Source organism: Procambarus clarkii, chromosome 71 (assembly GCF_040958095.1).
Source record: "Procambarus clarkii isolate CNS0578487 chromosome 71, FALCON_Pclarkii_2.0, whole genome shotgun sequence".
Lineage (NCBI taxonomy): Eukaryota > Metazoa > Arthropoda > Malacostraca > Decapoda > Cambaridae > Procambarus > Procambarus clarkii.
Window position 1 is genome coordinate 13,232,656 of NC_091220.1, and position 15,636 is coordinate 13,248,291.

Sequence of the window (15,636 nt, forward strand, 5' to 3'; positions counted from 1 at the left end):
AAGAGCTTTATCACCTCTTAACAAAGATACTAAGGACTAATGCTTATAAAGGGAATTGAAGGTGGAGTGATACCCCTAAAGTGATGGCTTAAATACAGTTTATAAAATGTTTAGTTTTTATAGCACCAGTTTAGGCAAGCAGCATTTCAATACTTATTTTTTCTAGATTTTATTTGATATTGTTGTTTTGGTGACTGGAGAGTCTATACATTATATTGTATTTATCTTGGGTGATGAATTTGGCATCTTTAAAGTTTGTGAGGAGTTGCTCTTGGTTTGTGTATGTATTATATGGTGTGTATACCAATGTTAGTCTGTGCATCAAAGTTCTAGACATTTTCTCATAAATTAATTATTTTAACTTACTGTAAGGTACTATGTTAACCCTTGTTATGATAATTATTTACCTAAGTAACTACCTAAGTGTAGTTACAGGATGAGAGCTATACGCGTGGTGTCCCATCTTCCGAGTATTGCTTGTCATACAATGCTTTAAAACTACATACTGACAGCTTGGTGGTCTGGTTACTCTGTTTCTGTCAAGTGTATTCTAGGTTATGGATGTTTTGTGCATAACTTATACAGAGAACCCTCCAGAATCTCAGCTACCGGTGCCTGATAGCTGAGTGGATAGCTCTCTGGACTCGTAATCCTAGGGTCCGGGTTCGATCCCTAGGAATGGCAGAAACAAAATGGGGCAGAGTTTCTTTCATCCTGATGCACCTGTTACCAAACAGTAAATAGGTACCTGGGAGTTAGACAGCTGCTGTTACGTCTGCTTCCTTGGGGGGTGAAGTTAGTTAATAGTAGTAACAGTTGATTGATTGACAGTTGAGAGGCGGACCGAAAGAGCAGAGCTCAACTCACGCAAGTACAACTAGGTGAATACAGTATAATGAAGGAAAACTAGTAAAAGATTTAAATGCACTTCCTTCGATTTATTAAGTGTAGCTTTTTTAATTGTATAAGTGTTTTAAGCTATTGCCCTAATATGAAGTATATACTGTACAAGCTTAATAATATGGTGTCTATTAAATACATGCTGTACAATTAACAAAATTGAGATGGTAAAATATTACTTGCCATTATAATTTAAAACTGTAGTAATAAAATTAAGAATATATACATTTTGTATTATGAATTTGTCATACATTTAATAGATTTTCACTGCATAGTATATTGGTGGCCTCATAATTGAATTAAATCATTACTAGCTGGCATACATAAAATTTTAATTAAAAGGACACGATGCACGAACTTGAACTCTTCGTTGTAATTCAACTTGTGGCTCAGGATACGAGCCTCTTAAACTTACATTCATGGGCTCTGTATTTTCATAGTGTACATTGACCTCGGCTTCCTGATATGTCTTAACCTCAGGTACAGCTACTATCCAGGGCTGGAGAGTGTTACTATATTCAAACGACTGACACTGGTGACTGTGTCCTGGAGAGAGTGGGGCTATGTTAGAGTGGAGGGTTGAAAAGCTGTGAGAAAAACAGCATTCACCTAGGTAATTTGCTTCCTCCTTTGCCTTTTCAGCACGACGAGTGCAAACTACACAAACTATTATGGTGATGATGATCACTATAATGACTGTTGTTGCTGATGCAATAATAGCAATTGGTGCTGACATGCAATTTTCATTATAATAATCTTTGACATTTTTATATAATGATAAATGTGCAAATCTTTGACAGCGAGATTTTTCAATCACCGATTGGTATGTCAGTTCGTCATCATAGTCACTCTTCCCCGAGATGCCCAGCAACTGTTTGAAGGTGCCGTGTATTTTGCAGTCACAAACAATGTTAAACCTGTTGTCAAGCACTTTACGTTCATGAATAGGATATGCTTTGCTGATAGCCAGGGATTTGTTTTCTACTTTGGTAACCGTATTGTTGAGGAAGACGATGTTTGCTCCACGGCCTTTTTTGCTTGGCCTTATGCCCATAAGTGCTTCTGGCCCCAGATGAGAAACAAAGTTATATTCAAACAGCACCTGTTGAAGTAGTGTAATATTAGTACATTTAATTTTCACATCAACTTATTTTTCTTTCTGCAACCATGACAACCAAAAAGAAACTAAATACCTGTGTACTCGTACAAATGATACGTGTGAGAATTGAGGAAATTGTTAAGAAATCATTGATACTAGCCTTCACTCAGTTGTATGCTTGTACTGTACATGCACTATATCCCTGGATAATGTTAGGGCAACAAATATTATACAACCACTTTGTCCATATTGTACTGATTTATCCTGTTCATGCACGGTGGGTTGAGATTATAACTTGTCTATTGTATGTAGAGTTTGACAAAGAAAAACTGTGCAATGGAGAACTGTGCATGAATGTACATGTTGGATGTGAATGATCACTTTACTAAATGATTAATGTAGTTATAAAATATTAAAGCAGTGTGTCAACACAATATTTATTTACTGCCTTCTTCCTCAACATATGTTGTGGATAAATGGAAAAAAATTGCTATTGTGGGGCAGAATGTTTAAATGAACATCTTAAGGAAGTGACTGAAATTATGGATGGTTAATGTGAGCCAACATCTTGCATTACTCAAAATACTTTTACTTTTAGGCATCGAGTTTAGTGTCTCATAATAAAAATCATCATCACTGCCCATTACTCACTTTGATGGAATAATGAAGCATCAGCCCAGATGAAACAGGAGAGCAAGTAGAAAAACTTGAAGATACTGTACCATAAAAGATTCCCTTTCATTTGTAGTATCTTATCACCCCAAATGCAGTTTATGATGCTCTCTCTCGTGAACAATGGTCAGTTACTTCACAGGTTCTCTGCATTTCTTTCCTGCCATTACAGGCAAGGCTGGATATGTTGATGTTCTCGTTTCATGCTAGGCTCGGTGCATCTACTCTTTAACATATCTGACCAGCAGGTGCTCTTCATTGGGTCACTCATGACCATATCCTCCCTGCTCTTCTCTTTTTGGCCAAGGAGGTGTGGTGGGTGTTGAGTGTTTCGTGAACATCATTCTTTCCAGTCGATGACACAAATGACTTTGTGAGGGAGGATGGGTTAGCTCTTTCTCAAACCCCAGCTAGGAGTAAAGATTATTGGATGCCCTGGTCTTGTGTAAGTGCTGCTCCTGCTATAAATATCTTTCTGGCTCAGTCAAGCAGGTTTCATCCTCTGTTGAGTAAACGAGTTATGGCCTTTGGAGGCCCGTTCATTTTCATTTTTGCAGGAAGCTCCCAGATAAATGTGATTCTCCTGGATCTTCAATCTAGAGACATCATTAATGGCTCTTTCGGCTTTTTTATTAGTGGGCCATTGCCTTCTGTGTATCCACTGTCTAGGCTGGCATTGGATACCAGGGTGGCCACTTATTTTCCTCATGGAAACACCCTCTATCAGCTAGCCAATCATTGTTAGCATGAGTTTAAGAAGATTCACCTCTCAGTGACCATTCATCTTGGTCACTTGTACCAGTGAATGAATCCATCATGCACGCGATTAAAATGAAAGAAAGAAACAACTAAATCGTTTGTGGGTGGGTAAAATTAATTGCATTGCTTTCACATTGCTGTAGTTGAAACTTTGTTTTGCTTACTTTTCTCTTTATATTGTAGAAGCCAGGATGAGTTTGCTTAATTGCAGCATAATATGTGGCAAGTTGAAGACTGCTGTTTGTCGGAGATCAGATACAGTATAAAAGTCAAGCAGAGGACTAGACTAATCCTCCACTTTATCAAGTACAGTAACTTAAAGTTTTGAAATTTATCAATTATATTGATTTTTAGATGTTATATAAATACCAAGAAAATTGGTGTGTAGAAGGTTTTAAGTCTTCAAGAAAAATTATCATCTGTGGCACCCTTATATGCCACTTTATTATTAACACACTTATTGTCAAGTCTTATTTATCAAGACTTTAATAAAATGTTTGCCCCAAGGAGGGGGGGGAGGCCCAACAGGCTTAACCAAGCCTTGCTAAAATAATATTATCTTATAAAATAAATTAACAAAAATAAAACAAACTGGTATTTTAATTAACTAAGAGGAACATTTACATTAATAACAACAAAAGCTAAACTTTATATACCAGTCATTACAATGGAGATGAATACAGTAAGTCTCCGTGGTGTAGTGGTAAGACACTCGCCTGGCATTCCGCAAGCGCTATGTCATGGTTTCGTATCCTGGCCGGGGAGGATTTACTGGGCGCAATTCCTTAACTGTAGCCTCTGTTTAACGCAACAGTAAAATGTGTACTTGGATAAAATAATGATTCTTCGCGGCGGGGATCGTATTCCAGGGACCTGCCCGAAACGCTACGCGTACTAGTGGCTGTACAAGAATGTAACAACTCTTGTATATATCTCAAAAAAAAAAAAAAAAAAAAAAAAAAGTACTGGCATTAAATTATATAAGTACAGTACAGTAAATAACTATTACCAGGAAAAAAGACAAAAGTTCTTGCGAACAGGAACCCAAAAGTATCAAGCATTCCTTAGTGCTCATAGGAGTGAAGAGGGTTAATGCATACCTGATTAGAGGAAGTAATATCCAGTGATCTATTTTCTAATCCTGCCATTGCATTCCGAGAAAAAATAACTGTCATTTGTGCTCGCAAACAAATTGTATTCTTGACAAACTTGGGAAGGTTGCAGTTTTCCACAAGCCACTCGTCATAAACATCTAGATGTATGCAGTTTGTTTCCATATTGTTCACCTGGAAAATAAGAAATTCAAATTGAACAAAAATTAAATTACTGATAATTGAAAATAGTATTATTTTAGAGGAGGCTACCCACTCATTGTTCCCTAAACCAAAGCCAGAGTCTTCCCAGCACACTGTTCATGTGCCAAGCCATTGATGTTAAGCCCTGCTACTATGAGTAACTTTACAGTGTGTCTTGCTGCAGAGTCCATAGATGAGGCAGTGGAGAGAAGAGCTTACATTAACCCTTGCACTGCTCACCTATTTTCGGCAAAAACGTCTTGGTGCCATTGTCAAGGACATATTTTTGTTATTTTTACAAATGTTCAGGTAAATTTAATGTCAAAATGTTTCCAAAGTCAACTATTTCCATTTCAAAACACAAATAGTAATGAAAACATTAAAAAACATTAAAATATAGCCAAATTAAAAAACAAAAAGCACAACTCTCCGAGCGCCTAAAGGCGCTTTGCGCAGTGCAGTGGTTAAGTCACCATCAAAAGATGTGGCTCAATGTAATATTAAAGAACATCTAATCTCGTAACACCTACAATTTATATAATTGTAGTTTGCCGTCTAGCATGACAGGCAGGCAGCTGGTGGCTAGTTTACCGGGCAAACTAAAGTGTGTTCATTTGTGTATCCTTGTGTTGCCAGTTATCACTTAACCCACTTACTGTGCACCCTAAAAGGCAGCACCTTCATAATATTGTTCAATGTACCCAGTTGGATTTTAAGGGTCACATAAAAGTTTCATACAAAGTTTGAATAATTATAACATGCATAACTCCTTTCATCATTCATCAGTGTTTACAAGCTATGAAAATTAGCATTATATTTAGATTTATTGTCCATGAAAAAATATGCATTAGTGCTGCCAAGAATAAAATACATTATTACCTTTGTGTAGCTCATTCTAAAGAAGAGAAGTCGTGCCTGGAAGAGTGCATAGCTTCTGATGGTTGATATATTGCACCTGAAATAATATGTCAGGAGTATATGTAACTGTATTCACACAACATGCTGCTGCACATGCTTTGTTGAGTAACATACTAAATAAGAATTAAAAGATATACAAAAATATAGATAGAATTGCTGGTCTTTGGTCACCTTTGAAAAAAAGAATTATTCAAATTGAATACCGTATTAAAGAGGGTTAAGTCACTCATATTTTGCCACCTAGCATACTTTATTATGTTCAAAATGGATTTAAAAATGGCTTGCAATTTTACCCTACAATTAAAAAAATTTGGAAAATGCTAATACAGTAGTATGAATGGAAATACACAAATATTGATTTATAAAATGGAGTCATGATGCAATTTGTAGGTGCAATACATACCAAGATATTTACCAAGGAATGTAGATGACCAAACCTGCAGGGCTTGCCTAATGCTTAGCCACCCATGTTGCAGTATTCTGCCTAGTAATTATATTACCAAGTTGTAAAGACATTTGACTTAATATAATCATGGGAATTACAATTTATATTATTGTCACCTTTCTCTCAGCAGTGGCATAACGTTGCTGTAAAAATGTACTGTACTGGGTACGTGCAAGTCTAATCCATGTGGTATAATCCATGCAAGTATGGATTATACCACATAATCCATGCAAGTATGGATTATACCATGCATACTTGCAAGTCTAATCCATGTGGTATAATACCATGTGGCCAACCACCAACATGTCCCCCAGCCAGCCAATGGCATCACCCACCCAAATTGTTTTTTTTTATAGTCACAAATAATGCAATATATAGTTTTGGCAAGCAGAAACCTAAGACAGTGAATTCAGTAGGGTTGTACTCAGTTTATTTATTTTATTCTTTACTTATTAAACAACTTACCAATGAAATTCCAGAGTGAGGAATCTAGTATCTTCCAAATTTATGTCATTATTTTGATCTTCACTTCTTGAATACTGAGTGACAGTTTCACGTGGTATTTCTTTGATGTTACATCTTGTAAATATCACTACTGCTTCTCTGTTTTCTCTGTGGAATATTTGTACAGTATAACTATTATTTATCATTAGTATTAAAGCATTTATGAATTTATAATTGTAAAGCTTAATTTGACATAGGTTTTACTAATTTGATTAAAACAAAAAAGATGTGTAGATCTTCATGAGCCAGAAAGATTACTATATATAGAGTATATTATTCTAAAGCTGCAACCCGTTCTCGCAAATTCGTATAGTCAATATTGACTTATTAAATAAGTGCATAGGTGACATACTAAACATAATAGATACCCTTAAAAAGCTTCATAGAAAACACCGACCTTACCTAACCTTGTTAGTATGTTAAGATAAGCATCTTATTGCTTCGTAATTACAATTGTTACTTAACCTATTATAGGTTTGTCTTGAACATGAATTGCAAAGCAATGTAGGACGTAAGTGAAAGTGACTTGTTTATCTTGATTATATATTCATTCTTGATGGCACATAAATTGTAAATATGTATTGTAACATGATTTTGAGGTTTAAATTTTACTTATGTTATAATTTCAGGCTTTACAGCATATTATTTTTCAACCTATCATCCATAAATAATAGTACAGTACTCATAGCGATATTGGTCAAACGTACAACAATTTATGGTTCTCTCCCCAAAAAATTTATATTTTGTACTACGTATTTATTTTGTAGAAGGCATGAGATAGAAGGAAACTAGCATGCCTGAGCATTCCTAGGCCTAGCATAGCAAGTACATATATTAAATTAGACCAAAGATGGCATATATATTAGGCCTAGGATAGGTTAGGTTATATAACTACTGTTCCACTATTAAAATGTAATTTGGAGTATTCCAATAGTAAAAAATTGGACTTTTAAGGCACATTACATTTAGCCTTGTTTTGATGGTCATTGTTGTCCTGGTAGCAGTTATCTTGGGGTTCCATGGTCCCTTTGGTTGGTCACATGCACCCAACACATTATCTGGTGTGTGATGAGAGTCTGGAATGTTTGTCTTGGGGTCCTGCATCATTGGCTGCCTTGACCGCTGACTGTTTTGGGCAGCCGGCCGCTTGATTTGTGTGCATGCCAGGGTTCATGGGTTTTTCTCCGTTGATTGCTTTTTAGTTCTTTGTTGGCCTCCTAACCATTGTTTTATCTTTACCACCACCACTAACTTAACCGGTGTCAAACTTATGTGATCTTTGTTTTTTGATTCAGTCAGTTAATATATGATAATTATAAATAATGTTATAGACACTTGGTATTAAATGACATTGGATATGAGGCATATCAGGTCGGCTTATCTATTAGAACAGTTAACATATATATATAATGCTTTATTTGGCAGTTCCATCACTATGGAAAATTGTTACTGCTTGTCACTAGCAAATAAATTATTTGCCTCATCATCTGGTTTGGTTAATGGGAATAAATGTGTTATGTGTGTTTGCATCAGAAGTTATATTCATTTATGGTACCAGAGATCAAGTGATAGTCTATATTGGTTTTGATGTGAGGATTATTGCCTAGTGTGTGTTTTTTGCTTAACTGCCTGTTTTGTCATGTTGGTGCCTCTCATACTTACTTCCTGAGTTTCTGAAGAAGCTTCTTTGGAAGGGAAAGTATTTAAACTAGTTTTTTATTTCACTGTGGTTGTACCTGCATGCACACTCACATGTAAACACACATACATGCACATACATGGAAAAGGTGCAAAGATATGCAACTAAATGGCTCCAGGAACTGAAAGACGGGAGCTACGAGGAGAGGTTAGAGGCATTAAATATGCCTAAACTAAAAGAAAGAAGAAAAAAAGCCAACATGATCACTACATGCAAAATAGTTAAGATTTTAGAAAAAATATAAGAAAGTTCAGTTTTGCAAACAGAATGATAGACAGTTGAAACAAGCAGGCGATGAGTCACAATAAATTGGCTAAAGTAAGTTGACCAGATCACACACTAGAAGGTGAAGGGACGGCGACGTTTCGGTCCGTCCTGGACCATTCTCGAGTCGATTGACTTGAGAATGGTCCAGGACGGACCGAAACGTCGTCGTCCCTTCACCTTCTAGTGTGTGGTCTGGTCAACAGTTGAAACAAGTTAAGTGAGAAGGTTGTGGGTGTCAAAAACACCAGTAATTTCAAAGAAACATACAACAAAGAGCACTAGGGAGACGAGACACCTCCGGTGGCTGTGAGGATAGCACGCTGGACACATACTCCTGTGGCCCAGGTTTGATTCCTGGCACCGGCGAGAAACATTGGCAGAGTTTCTTTCACCCTGATGCCTCTGTTACCTAGCAGTAAATAGGTACCTGGGAGTTAGACAGCTGTTACGGGCTGCTTCCTGGGGGGGTGTGTGTGTGTGTAAAAAAGGAAAAAGGCAAAAAAAAAATTAGTTAGTAGTTAGTAACTCTTGATTAACAGTTAAGAGGCGGGCCGAAAGAGCTGAGCTCAACCCCTGCCAGCATAACTAGGTGAATACACCACAAGCATAGCTCTTATCCTGTAATTACACATAGGTAATTACATATGTATGCACAGAGTGAGAGAGAGTCATAATTCATATATAATAAGTCACAAACAAACACTGTAAAGTCTCTCTTAGTTGATAGTACTTTGTGCTCTCTACTACCAAGTTTAATTATGGAAGGTCATTCCTCTGAAATATATATTGTACTCACTTTGCCTTTGCATTAAAGAACAGAGATTCCTTGAAGAGTTCTACCATTCCAATGTTTTCAAAGACAATCTTACGAAGCTCAAGGTTTTCACTGGAGAATGTTCCATTCAATATTGTCAGTAATTCGAAGTTCAAAATTTGCAAGGTTGTTGCGTTCTGGGGAATAATCTCTTTCCTGAGAGTCAAATGGTGTGATGCCCCCTGTAAATTACAACAAAAGATGATACCTAATACTATTCAGAAATTAATTTTATATTGCATTTTTTGTCATATCTTTAGAAATTACATTACTGTAAATGTATAAATAAATTATTCAAATTCTTAATTCAGTATAATTTTTTTGAGAAATGCATTTTAGTTTAAATAGCATGCATATTAGTTGCAAAGTTTATATGAACATGTTTTATAAGGAATACAGACTTATATGAGCATGTTTGCCTATAATTCTAAGTTACTAGAGAAAATAAGACTTGGACAATGGTCATAAACTTCACGATATCCTGGACAAAATTTGTGATTGGAACAACACATTACATACATGGAATTGAATGTGAATAAATGCCATGTGTAATAGGAAAAAATAGGCCACATGTAATCTACAAATTATGTGGAAAGATATTAAAGAACTCTGACAAAGAAAGAGATGTAATACCTATATGACAAAGTCCTAGATGATAAATAGTCACCAGAGAACCACATAAAGGGCATTGTGAGAGCAGCCTATGCTACTCTTTCAAATTTTAAATTTACTTTCAAGTAAGTGGATGGTGATATACTAAAGAAATTGTTCATAACATGTGTGAGACCAAAATTGGAATATGCAGCAGCTGTATGGTGTCCATATCTCAAGAAGCACATCAATAAACTAGAAAGGGTGCACAAACATGGTACTAAATTGCTTCCAGAATTGAAAGACAAGATCTATGAGGAGAGGTGGAAAATGTTAAATACAGTGGCGCCTCGATTAACGAGTTTAATCCGTTCCGGTACATAGCTCGTCATGTGGAAAACTCGTCTTGCGAAACAACAACAAAACTGTCGCCGGAGGTGTCCAAGAACCAGCAGGAACGCTCGTTAATCGAGCGAAAGCTCGTCAGTCGAGACATATTTTCTGCGAGTGGCTTACTCGTTACTCGAAATGCTCGTAACTGGAGCTGCTCGTCACTCGAGGTTCCACTGTATTCTAAAGAGTTAAATATTTTTAGTTGCTTAAACCCATTCACTCCTTTTAGAAAGGATTTTTAATAAAATATAAAATATGTTTGGTTATGTATAAATATTAAGTATAAAAGATCATGTTTTGTTATGGTACTTAACATTAAAACATAAAAGTCATAGAGGGGGTTGCATAATTTGTGTTGCAGTACTGTAATGTCTAATACCAGCACTGGCAATATTCATTTAGTGTATTTATTTACAATTACTGTATGTACAGTCGGTATACAGTTCTTATTTTTGAATGAGGGTTGCCACTTACATTATAGAGATGCTCATGCTTGCAGATGATATTCCTTTTTAAGGGATCACAGAGACAGGCGGAGCATAGATCATTGTGTCTGGGGGTCCTGTGGCCTGGCATCTCATGCTCTAGGGAAAGACCAGGTAGGATGCTTGGAGGAATTTCTGTATAAAACTTAACTAACATAAATTTAACTGGATACAAAAATACCTAAAACATAAATACAGTATCTAATAAAAAAGAAACACACACACAAAGAAGGGGGGTGGTAGGACAAAAGAACATGGACACTACATTGGAGGGGACCCAACAATTTCTTCTAATGCATTGTGTGTGGGCTTTTTTTCCAAGGCCCCATTTTTTTCCATCCCCTTCCTCCAGCCAGATTTGGTATCTCCCTTTTATATATATATTAAAAAAAAATACAATACAATTACCATAGCCTAAAATTAGTTTTGGAAGCTAAACCTGGAAGATATTGTATTCCAGAGCTGCTGGTTATGCCACGGGGTGCCATAGGTACAATCAGAGAACACTGTATAAACATCAGAGGTCCCCGGTTGTTCAGTGTCCTCCCAGTGAACATAAGAAATATTGCCGGAACAACCGTGGACATCTTCAAGAGGAAACTAGATAGTTTTCTTAAAGGAGTGCCGGACCAACCGGGCTGTGGTGGGTATGTGGGCCTGCGGGCTGCTCCAAGCAACAGCCTGGTGGACCAAACTCTCACAAGTCAAGCCTGGCCTCGGGCTGGGCTTGGGGAGTAGAAGAACTCCCAGAACCCCATCAAGCAGGTTAATTCTTTTCATAATAAAGTACTAGTACAGTATATTGTTTAGAGGTTTAGAATGCATTAAATTAAAATTCATCATCAAAGAATTCTAATTATATTGAAAATGATAAAGATGCTAAAGGCAGCTGATGATGAAAGGACAGTGGTACCTCAGCATACAAATTTAATCTGTTTCCAGAGATGGTTCATAAGCCGGAAATTCGTAAACTGAAGTGAATTTTCCCATAAGAAATAATGTAAATTTAATTAATCTGTTCCACACTCCCCAAAAAATTAACTTCAAAGTAAATTTTATACATAATTCACCAAAATCTTTGGTACTAAAGTACAGTATGTACAAGTTATTGCTTACCTTTATTGATGACTTCTTGGCATATGGAAGACGGTGAGGAGGGGAGGGGGGAGAAGAGGTGTTTGGAAGGGGAGTCCCCTTCCATTATGACATCAGGCAGTGATGACTTCTCTGGGGTACACTCTCTGGCACGTTTTGCCTGCATACCACTAGGACCTGCTTGTGGTTCACTGCTTGATTTTCTCACTAAAAATCTATCCATAGAGGATTGTTTTTCCCTTCATTGTAACACTTGGCTGTAGTGAGGCATCACAGTGTCATTAAAAAAGGTTAATGCAATGGCCTACTACAGCTTTCTCTGGGTGAGTCGTTTCAATAAAAGTTTGAATTTCTTCCCACAGTCTACAGCACTTCCTAATTGTTGAGGAAGGGACATTCTGTACTGCCTCCTCCTCACCTGAAGACATTGCCTCAGCTGCCTCTTGTCAACAACCCGTATACCATTTTCATGTTTACGAATGATCTCTTGTTTTTGCTCTATGGCCATTCTCACATGTGTTTTCTTGGCTTGAACCATAATACTGGCTTTCTTGGATTTACTTTGCCAATTTTCAGCATTTTAGGTTGTGCGTCTGGTTGGATGCCCCGGAGTTCGCCCACCTGGGGTTTAGGGATCCGAAGAGGTATTGATGAACTCCACCTTGGCTCCACATAATTTTCATTTCCCTTCGGGCATGTTTTGCCCTGCCTCTGAAACTTTCCCCCGTTTTCCTCTGCTTCCGGCCCGAAACATTTGAGGGTTTCCGGGTCAGGGCAATGTATAGCTCGAGATGTGGCTTGGTCACCTCTGGGGCCAGCTCCTTCTGATTCAGGCACAGAGGTAGTTGAGCCTGCTGCTCCCGCCGAGGTTTCAGGGTTTTCTTTCCAGCCAGCCCCTTCATCTTTCGAAACCTCCCCTTTGAACTCGCAGTGCATGAGGGAGGGGGGGGGGAGTTGGATAGGAGCTCCTAGTTTTCCTTGAACCAGGTGGGTTTTCGTCCCTTCGGAGGAGGGTGCACGCTGTATTTTGCTTCATTGGGAGAGGTTTCCATGGGCCTCTGGGCCCGTCAGAACTGTTCTTTCGAAGGTTTCCTGCCTTGCAAGACCCTCCATTGATAGCTCATCAGGATTTGTTTAAGTACCTCCTACATTACCTGGAGTATGCCTCTTGATGGACCCTGCCTCTTTTGAGTTTGGGTGTTCCATCACCTTTTGGTTGCATCATGAGGTCTCAAAGTCATCCTGGCTAGCGGATAATCCTCTGTTTTCGCTCAGGGCTTGGTGCAACTTTTGCCGTTTCCTTGTGATCAAGTGGCATGAAGTGGCAAATGTGTTTCAGGTATTTTTGAATGGCCCTTCTTTTTGTGCTGCTCAGTGACTGTCTGTATGCTCCCAATCTTTCTGGGATGTAGGTTTATTGCAGCTCCATGCCCAAGTGTCTTTGCTGTCGGCATCCCTCATGGTGGAGAATGTAATGAAATGCCAATTTCTAGGTAAGCCCCAGTGGCTCCCTGGTTCCTGCCCTCACTTCCAGATCATTCATTGGAGGTGTCTCGTGCGTACATCTGCTCCAGAACTGATGGCTTGAGCCAGTGGACAGTGGCTTAAGGGGGGCGCCTTAGTCCCGTCCCTCCCGAGACTAGTAGTAGTAGTGGGGCAAACGAGCGCAGCACTTCAAGCATACATAATATACATGGATTTTTCTAAAGCTTTTGATGAAGTACCACATGAAAGACTGGCATGTTAAGTACATGCACATGGAATAAATGGTAAATGATAAAATACTAGAATAGATAAAACAATGGTTAAAACAAAGAAAACAAAGGTTTATCCTAAATAGAAACGAATCTGACTGGAAAAATGTGGTGAGTGCGATACTGCAAGGATCCATTTTGGGGCCAACTCTTTTGTCGTATAAATCAATGACGTAGAAGAATACAGTACTGTATTAGAAACCAAACCATCAAATTTATTGATGACTCTAAGGTTTATGGTAAGATGCCCCTGAAATAAAAATTATTGGCTCACGTAATGAAAATTATTTTGAGGCCTTACAAAGAGATCTACTTAAGCTCCACAAGGGGTCAGAAGATTGGCAAATGCTTTTTAATTTAAAAAAATGCAAGACCTTTCATGTGGGGCATAACAATGCACATTGCAAGTATCAAATCAACAACACTGATTTGTTGTAATTACTGTACTAGTAATTATTTAGCTGTTAAAACCCCTCTTGGATTATTGTATCCAAGCATGTAGATCTCATCTTCAGAAAGACATATCTGCTTTGGAGAAAGTAAAGCACCAGACGACAAAAATTATTTCTGAACTAAGTCAACTCCCAAAGCAGCCAAAAAACACTACAAAGTTTGTTTTTGAAAACAGAGTACAGTAGTAGACAGATGGAACAAGTTAAATGAGAAGGTGGTCGAGGTCAAAACCATTCAGTAGTTTTAAAGTGTCATGTAACCGAGTGCTAGGAAAACAGGACACTACAAGCATAGTTCTCATCCTGTGACTACACTTAGGTATTTACACTGTGTTATAATTGAATTATTATGTAACAATCTATGTTATCTGCAAATAGATTAAAAGATTTTAAATATTTTTAATTTAAAATTCAACATTTGAAGATGTGAGCAAAGTAGTGTACCAGCAACGTGATAGTGATAACTTATTAACTAACCTGTATCATCAGGATCACCTTTGTTTAGTGCCGAACTAGACGATCCCACATTCTCTACCTTTTCATCTTTTGGACTTCTATTAGAATTTTTATGATTACTTTCAATTTGTGAATGATCTTTGCCTCTGTCAGATGTTCTGTTTTCTATGTTATTATTTGCTTCATTTGGTAATTGAATATTTGTTGTTCCTTCTGGATATCGAGTTGCTTTTACTGATGTAGTTGTGTTCAGTATTGTGGGCATTGTATTAGTTCTTACACCACTTAGACTCAGTTGCTTTGCTATTATTGCACTGTCAATATCTATAGGTGGTCCTTTACTGCTCACCCATGCTGGTGGCATGGAAGATGTTATATGCTCTGGGTTGGTCATCAACCGTAGATTAGGCTCATTTTCTACAATCGGTTGAGTTGTTGGTTGTTGCTTAGTGCTGTTCTGTGCTGAAGCTGAAGGAGGTGTGTACACTATGCCTGGCATTACATTTATAGTAGGTGTATTTTCAAATTGACTTTTACTTGTGTTCATCCCCTTTCCAGGGGCCATATTATTGATATTATCCGGTGCTTCTGCACTCACTTGCGATTGATTACCAAGTTCAAATGTTGGCTTGGTAGGGAATTTATATTCGGAAGTATTTTCTGCTTTAAGATCAAACTTGGGAGGGTGAGGCATATGTGGGTTGGGCTGATACCCAGAACCACATTTTAGACTCCATCCCAGGACACTTACTACAAATAGCAACCTGAACATGTTTCTGCAAAGGGCTCCAATATTAAAATGTTTAAATTCACTAATGCAACGAACACCACCAAAATTTAACTGAACTGGCCGTTAGGATTTCAATGTGCACTAAGTGAAGATGTGGGAATCCCAACATCATGACCCAGAGTGTGAGAGAGGAAGTCGTCTCTTCTAGTTAATACGCGTGGTGTGTGGGAAGACAGGATATGAAGTCATTCTTTAAATAAGCTGCTTTGTTCACACTCAGTTTTGTAGTCCTTACAGATACAATAATT

At 37.7% G+C, this 15,636-nt stretch overlaps 2 protein-coding genes across 5 annotated transcripts in view; one reads left to right on the forward strand and one right to left on the reverse strand.

The window, feature by feature from the left end:
• Positions 1-15,636, forward strand: part of hiw (MYC binding protein highwire) — a 152,940-nt gene that overhangs the window by 85,541 nt on the left and 51,763 nt on the right.
• LOC123745662 (uncharacterized) lies at positions 924-15,564 on the reverse strand. 4 transcript variants are annotated; one of them, XM_045726448.2, is made up of 7 exons: positions 14,620-15,564; positions 10,831-10,940; positions 9,355-9,554; positions 6,554-6,700; positions 5,605-5,680; positions 4,531-4,716; positions 924-2,002 (listed from the first exon to the last, which is right to left on the reverse strand). In XM_045726448.2, exons 1-7 carry the CDS (start codon positions 15,368-15,370, stop codon positions 1,232-1,234), a joined length of 2,241 nt encoding a protein of 746 aa, XP_045582404.1. In that variant the 5' UTR covers positions 15,371-15,564; the 3' UTR covers positions 924-1,231. The 4 variants fall into 4 exon arrangements, with proteins under 4 accessions (XP_045582404.1, XP_045582403.1, XP_045582402.1 ...); XM_045726447.2 differs by having other exon boundaries at positions 10,831-10,976; positions 14,620-15,521; XM_045726446.2 differs by having other exon boundaries at positions 10,831-10,991; positions 14,620-15,521.

Coding starts and splice junctions, on each gene's coding strand:
- LOC123745662 (XM_045726446.2), bottom strand. CDS start 15,370: ATGTTCAGGTTGCTATTTGTAGTAAGTGTCCTGGGATGGAGTCTAAAA. Junction 9,555..10,830: donor AGCATGAGCATCTCTATAAT/GTAAGTGGCAAC, acceptor TGTAATTTACAG/GGGGCATCACACCATTTGAC. Junction 2,003..4,530: donor ATATTACTTCCTCTAATCAG/GTATGCATTAAC, acceptor CTACTTCAACAG/GTGCTGTTTGAATATAACTT.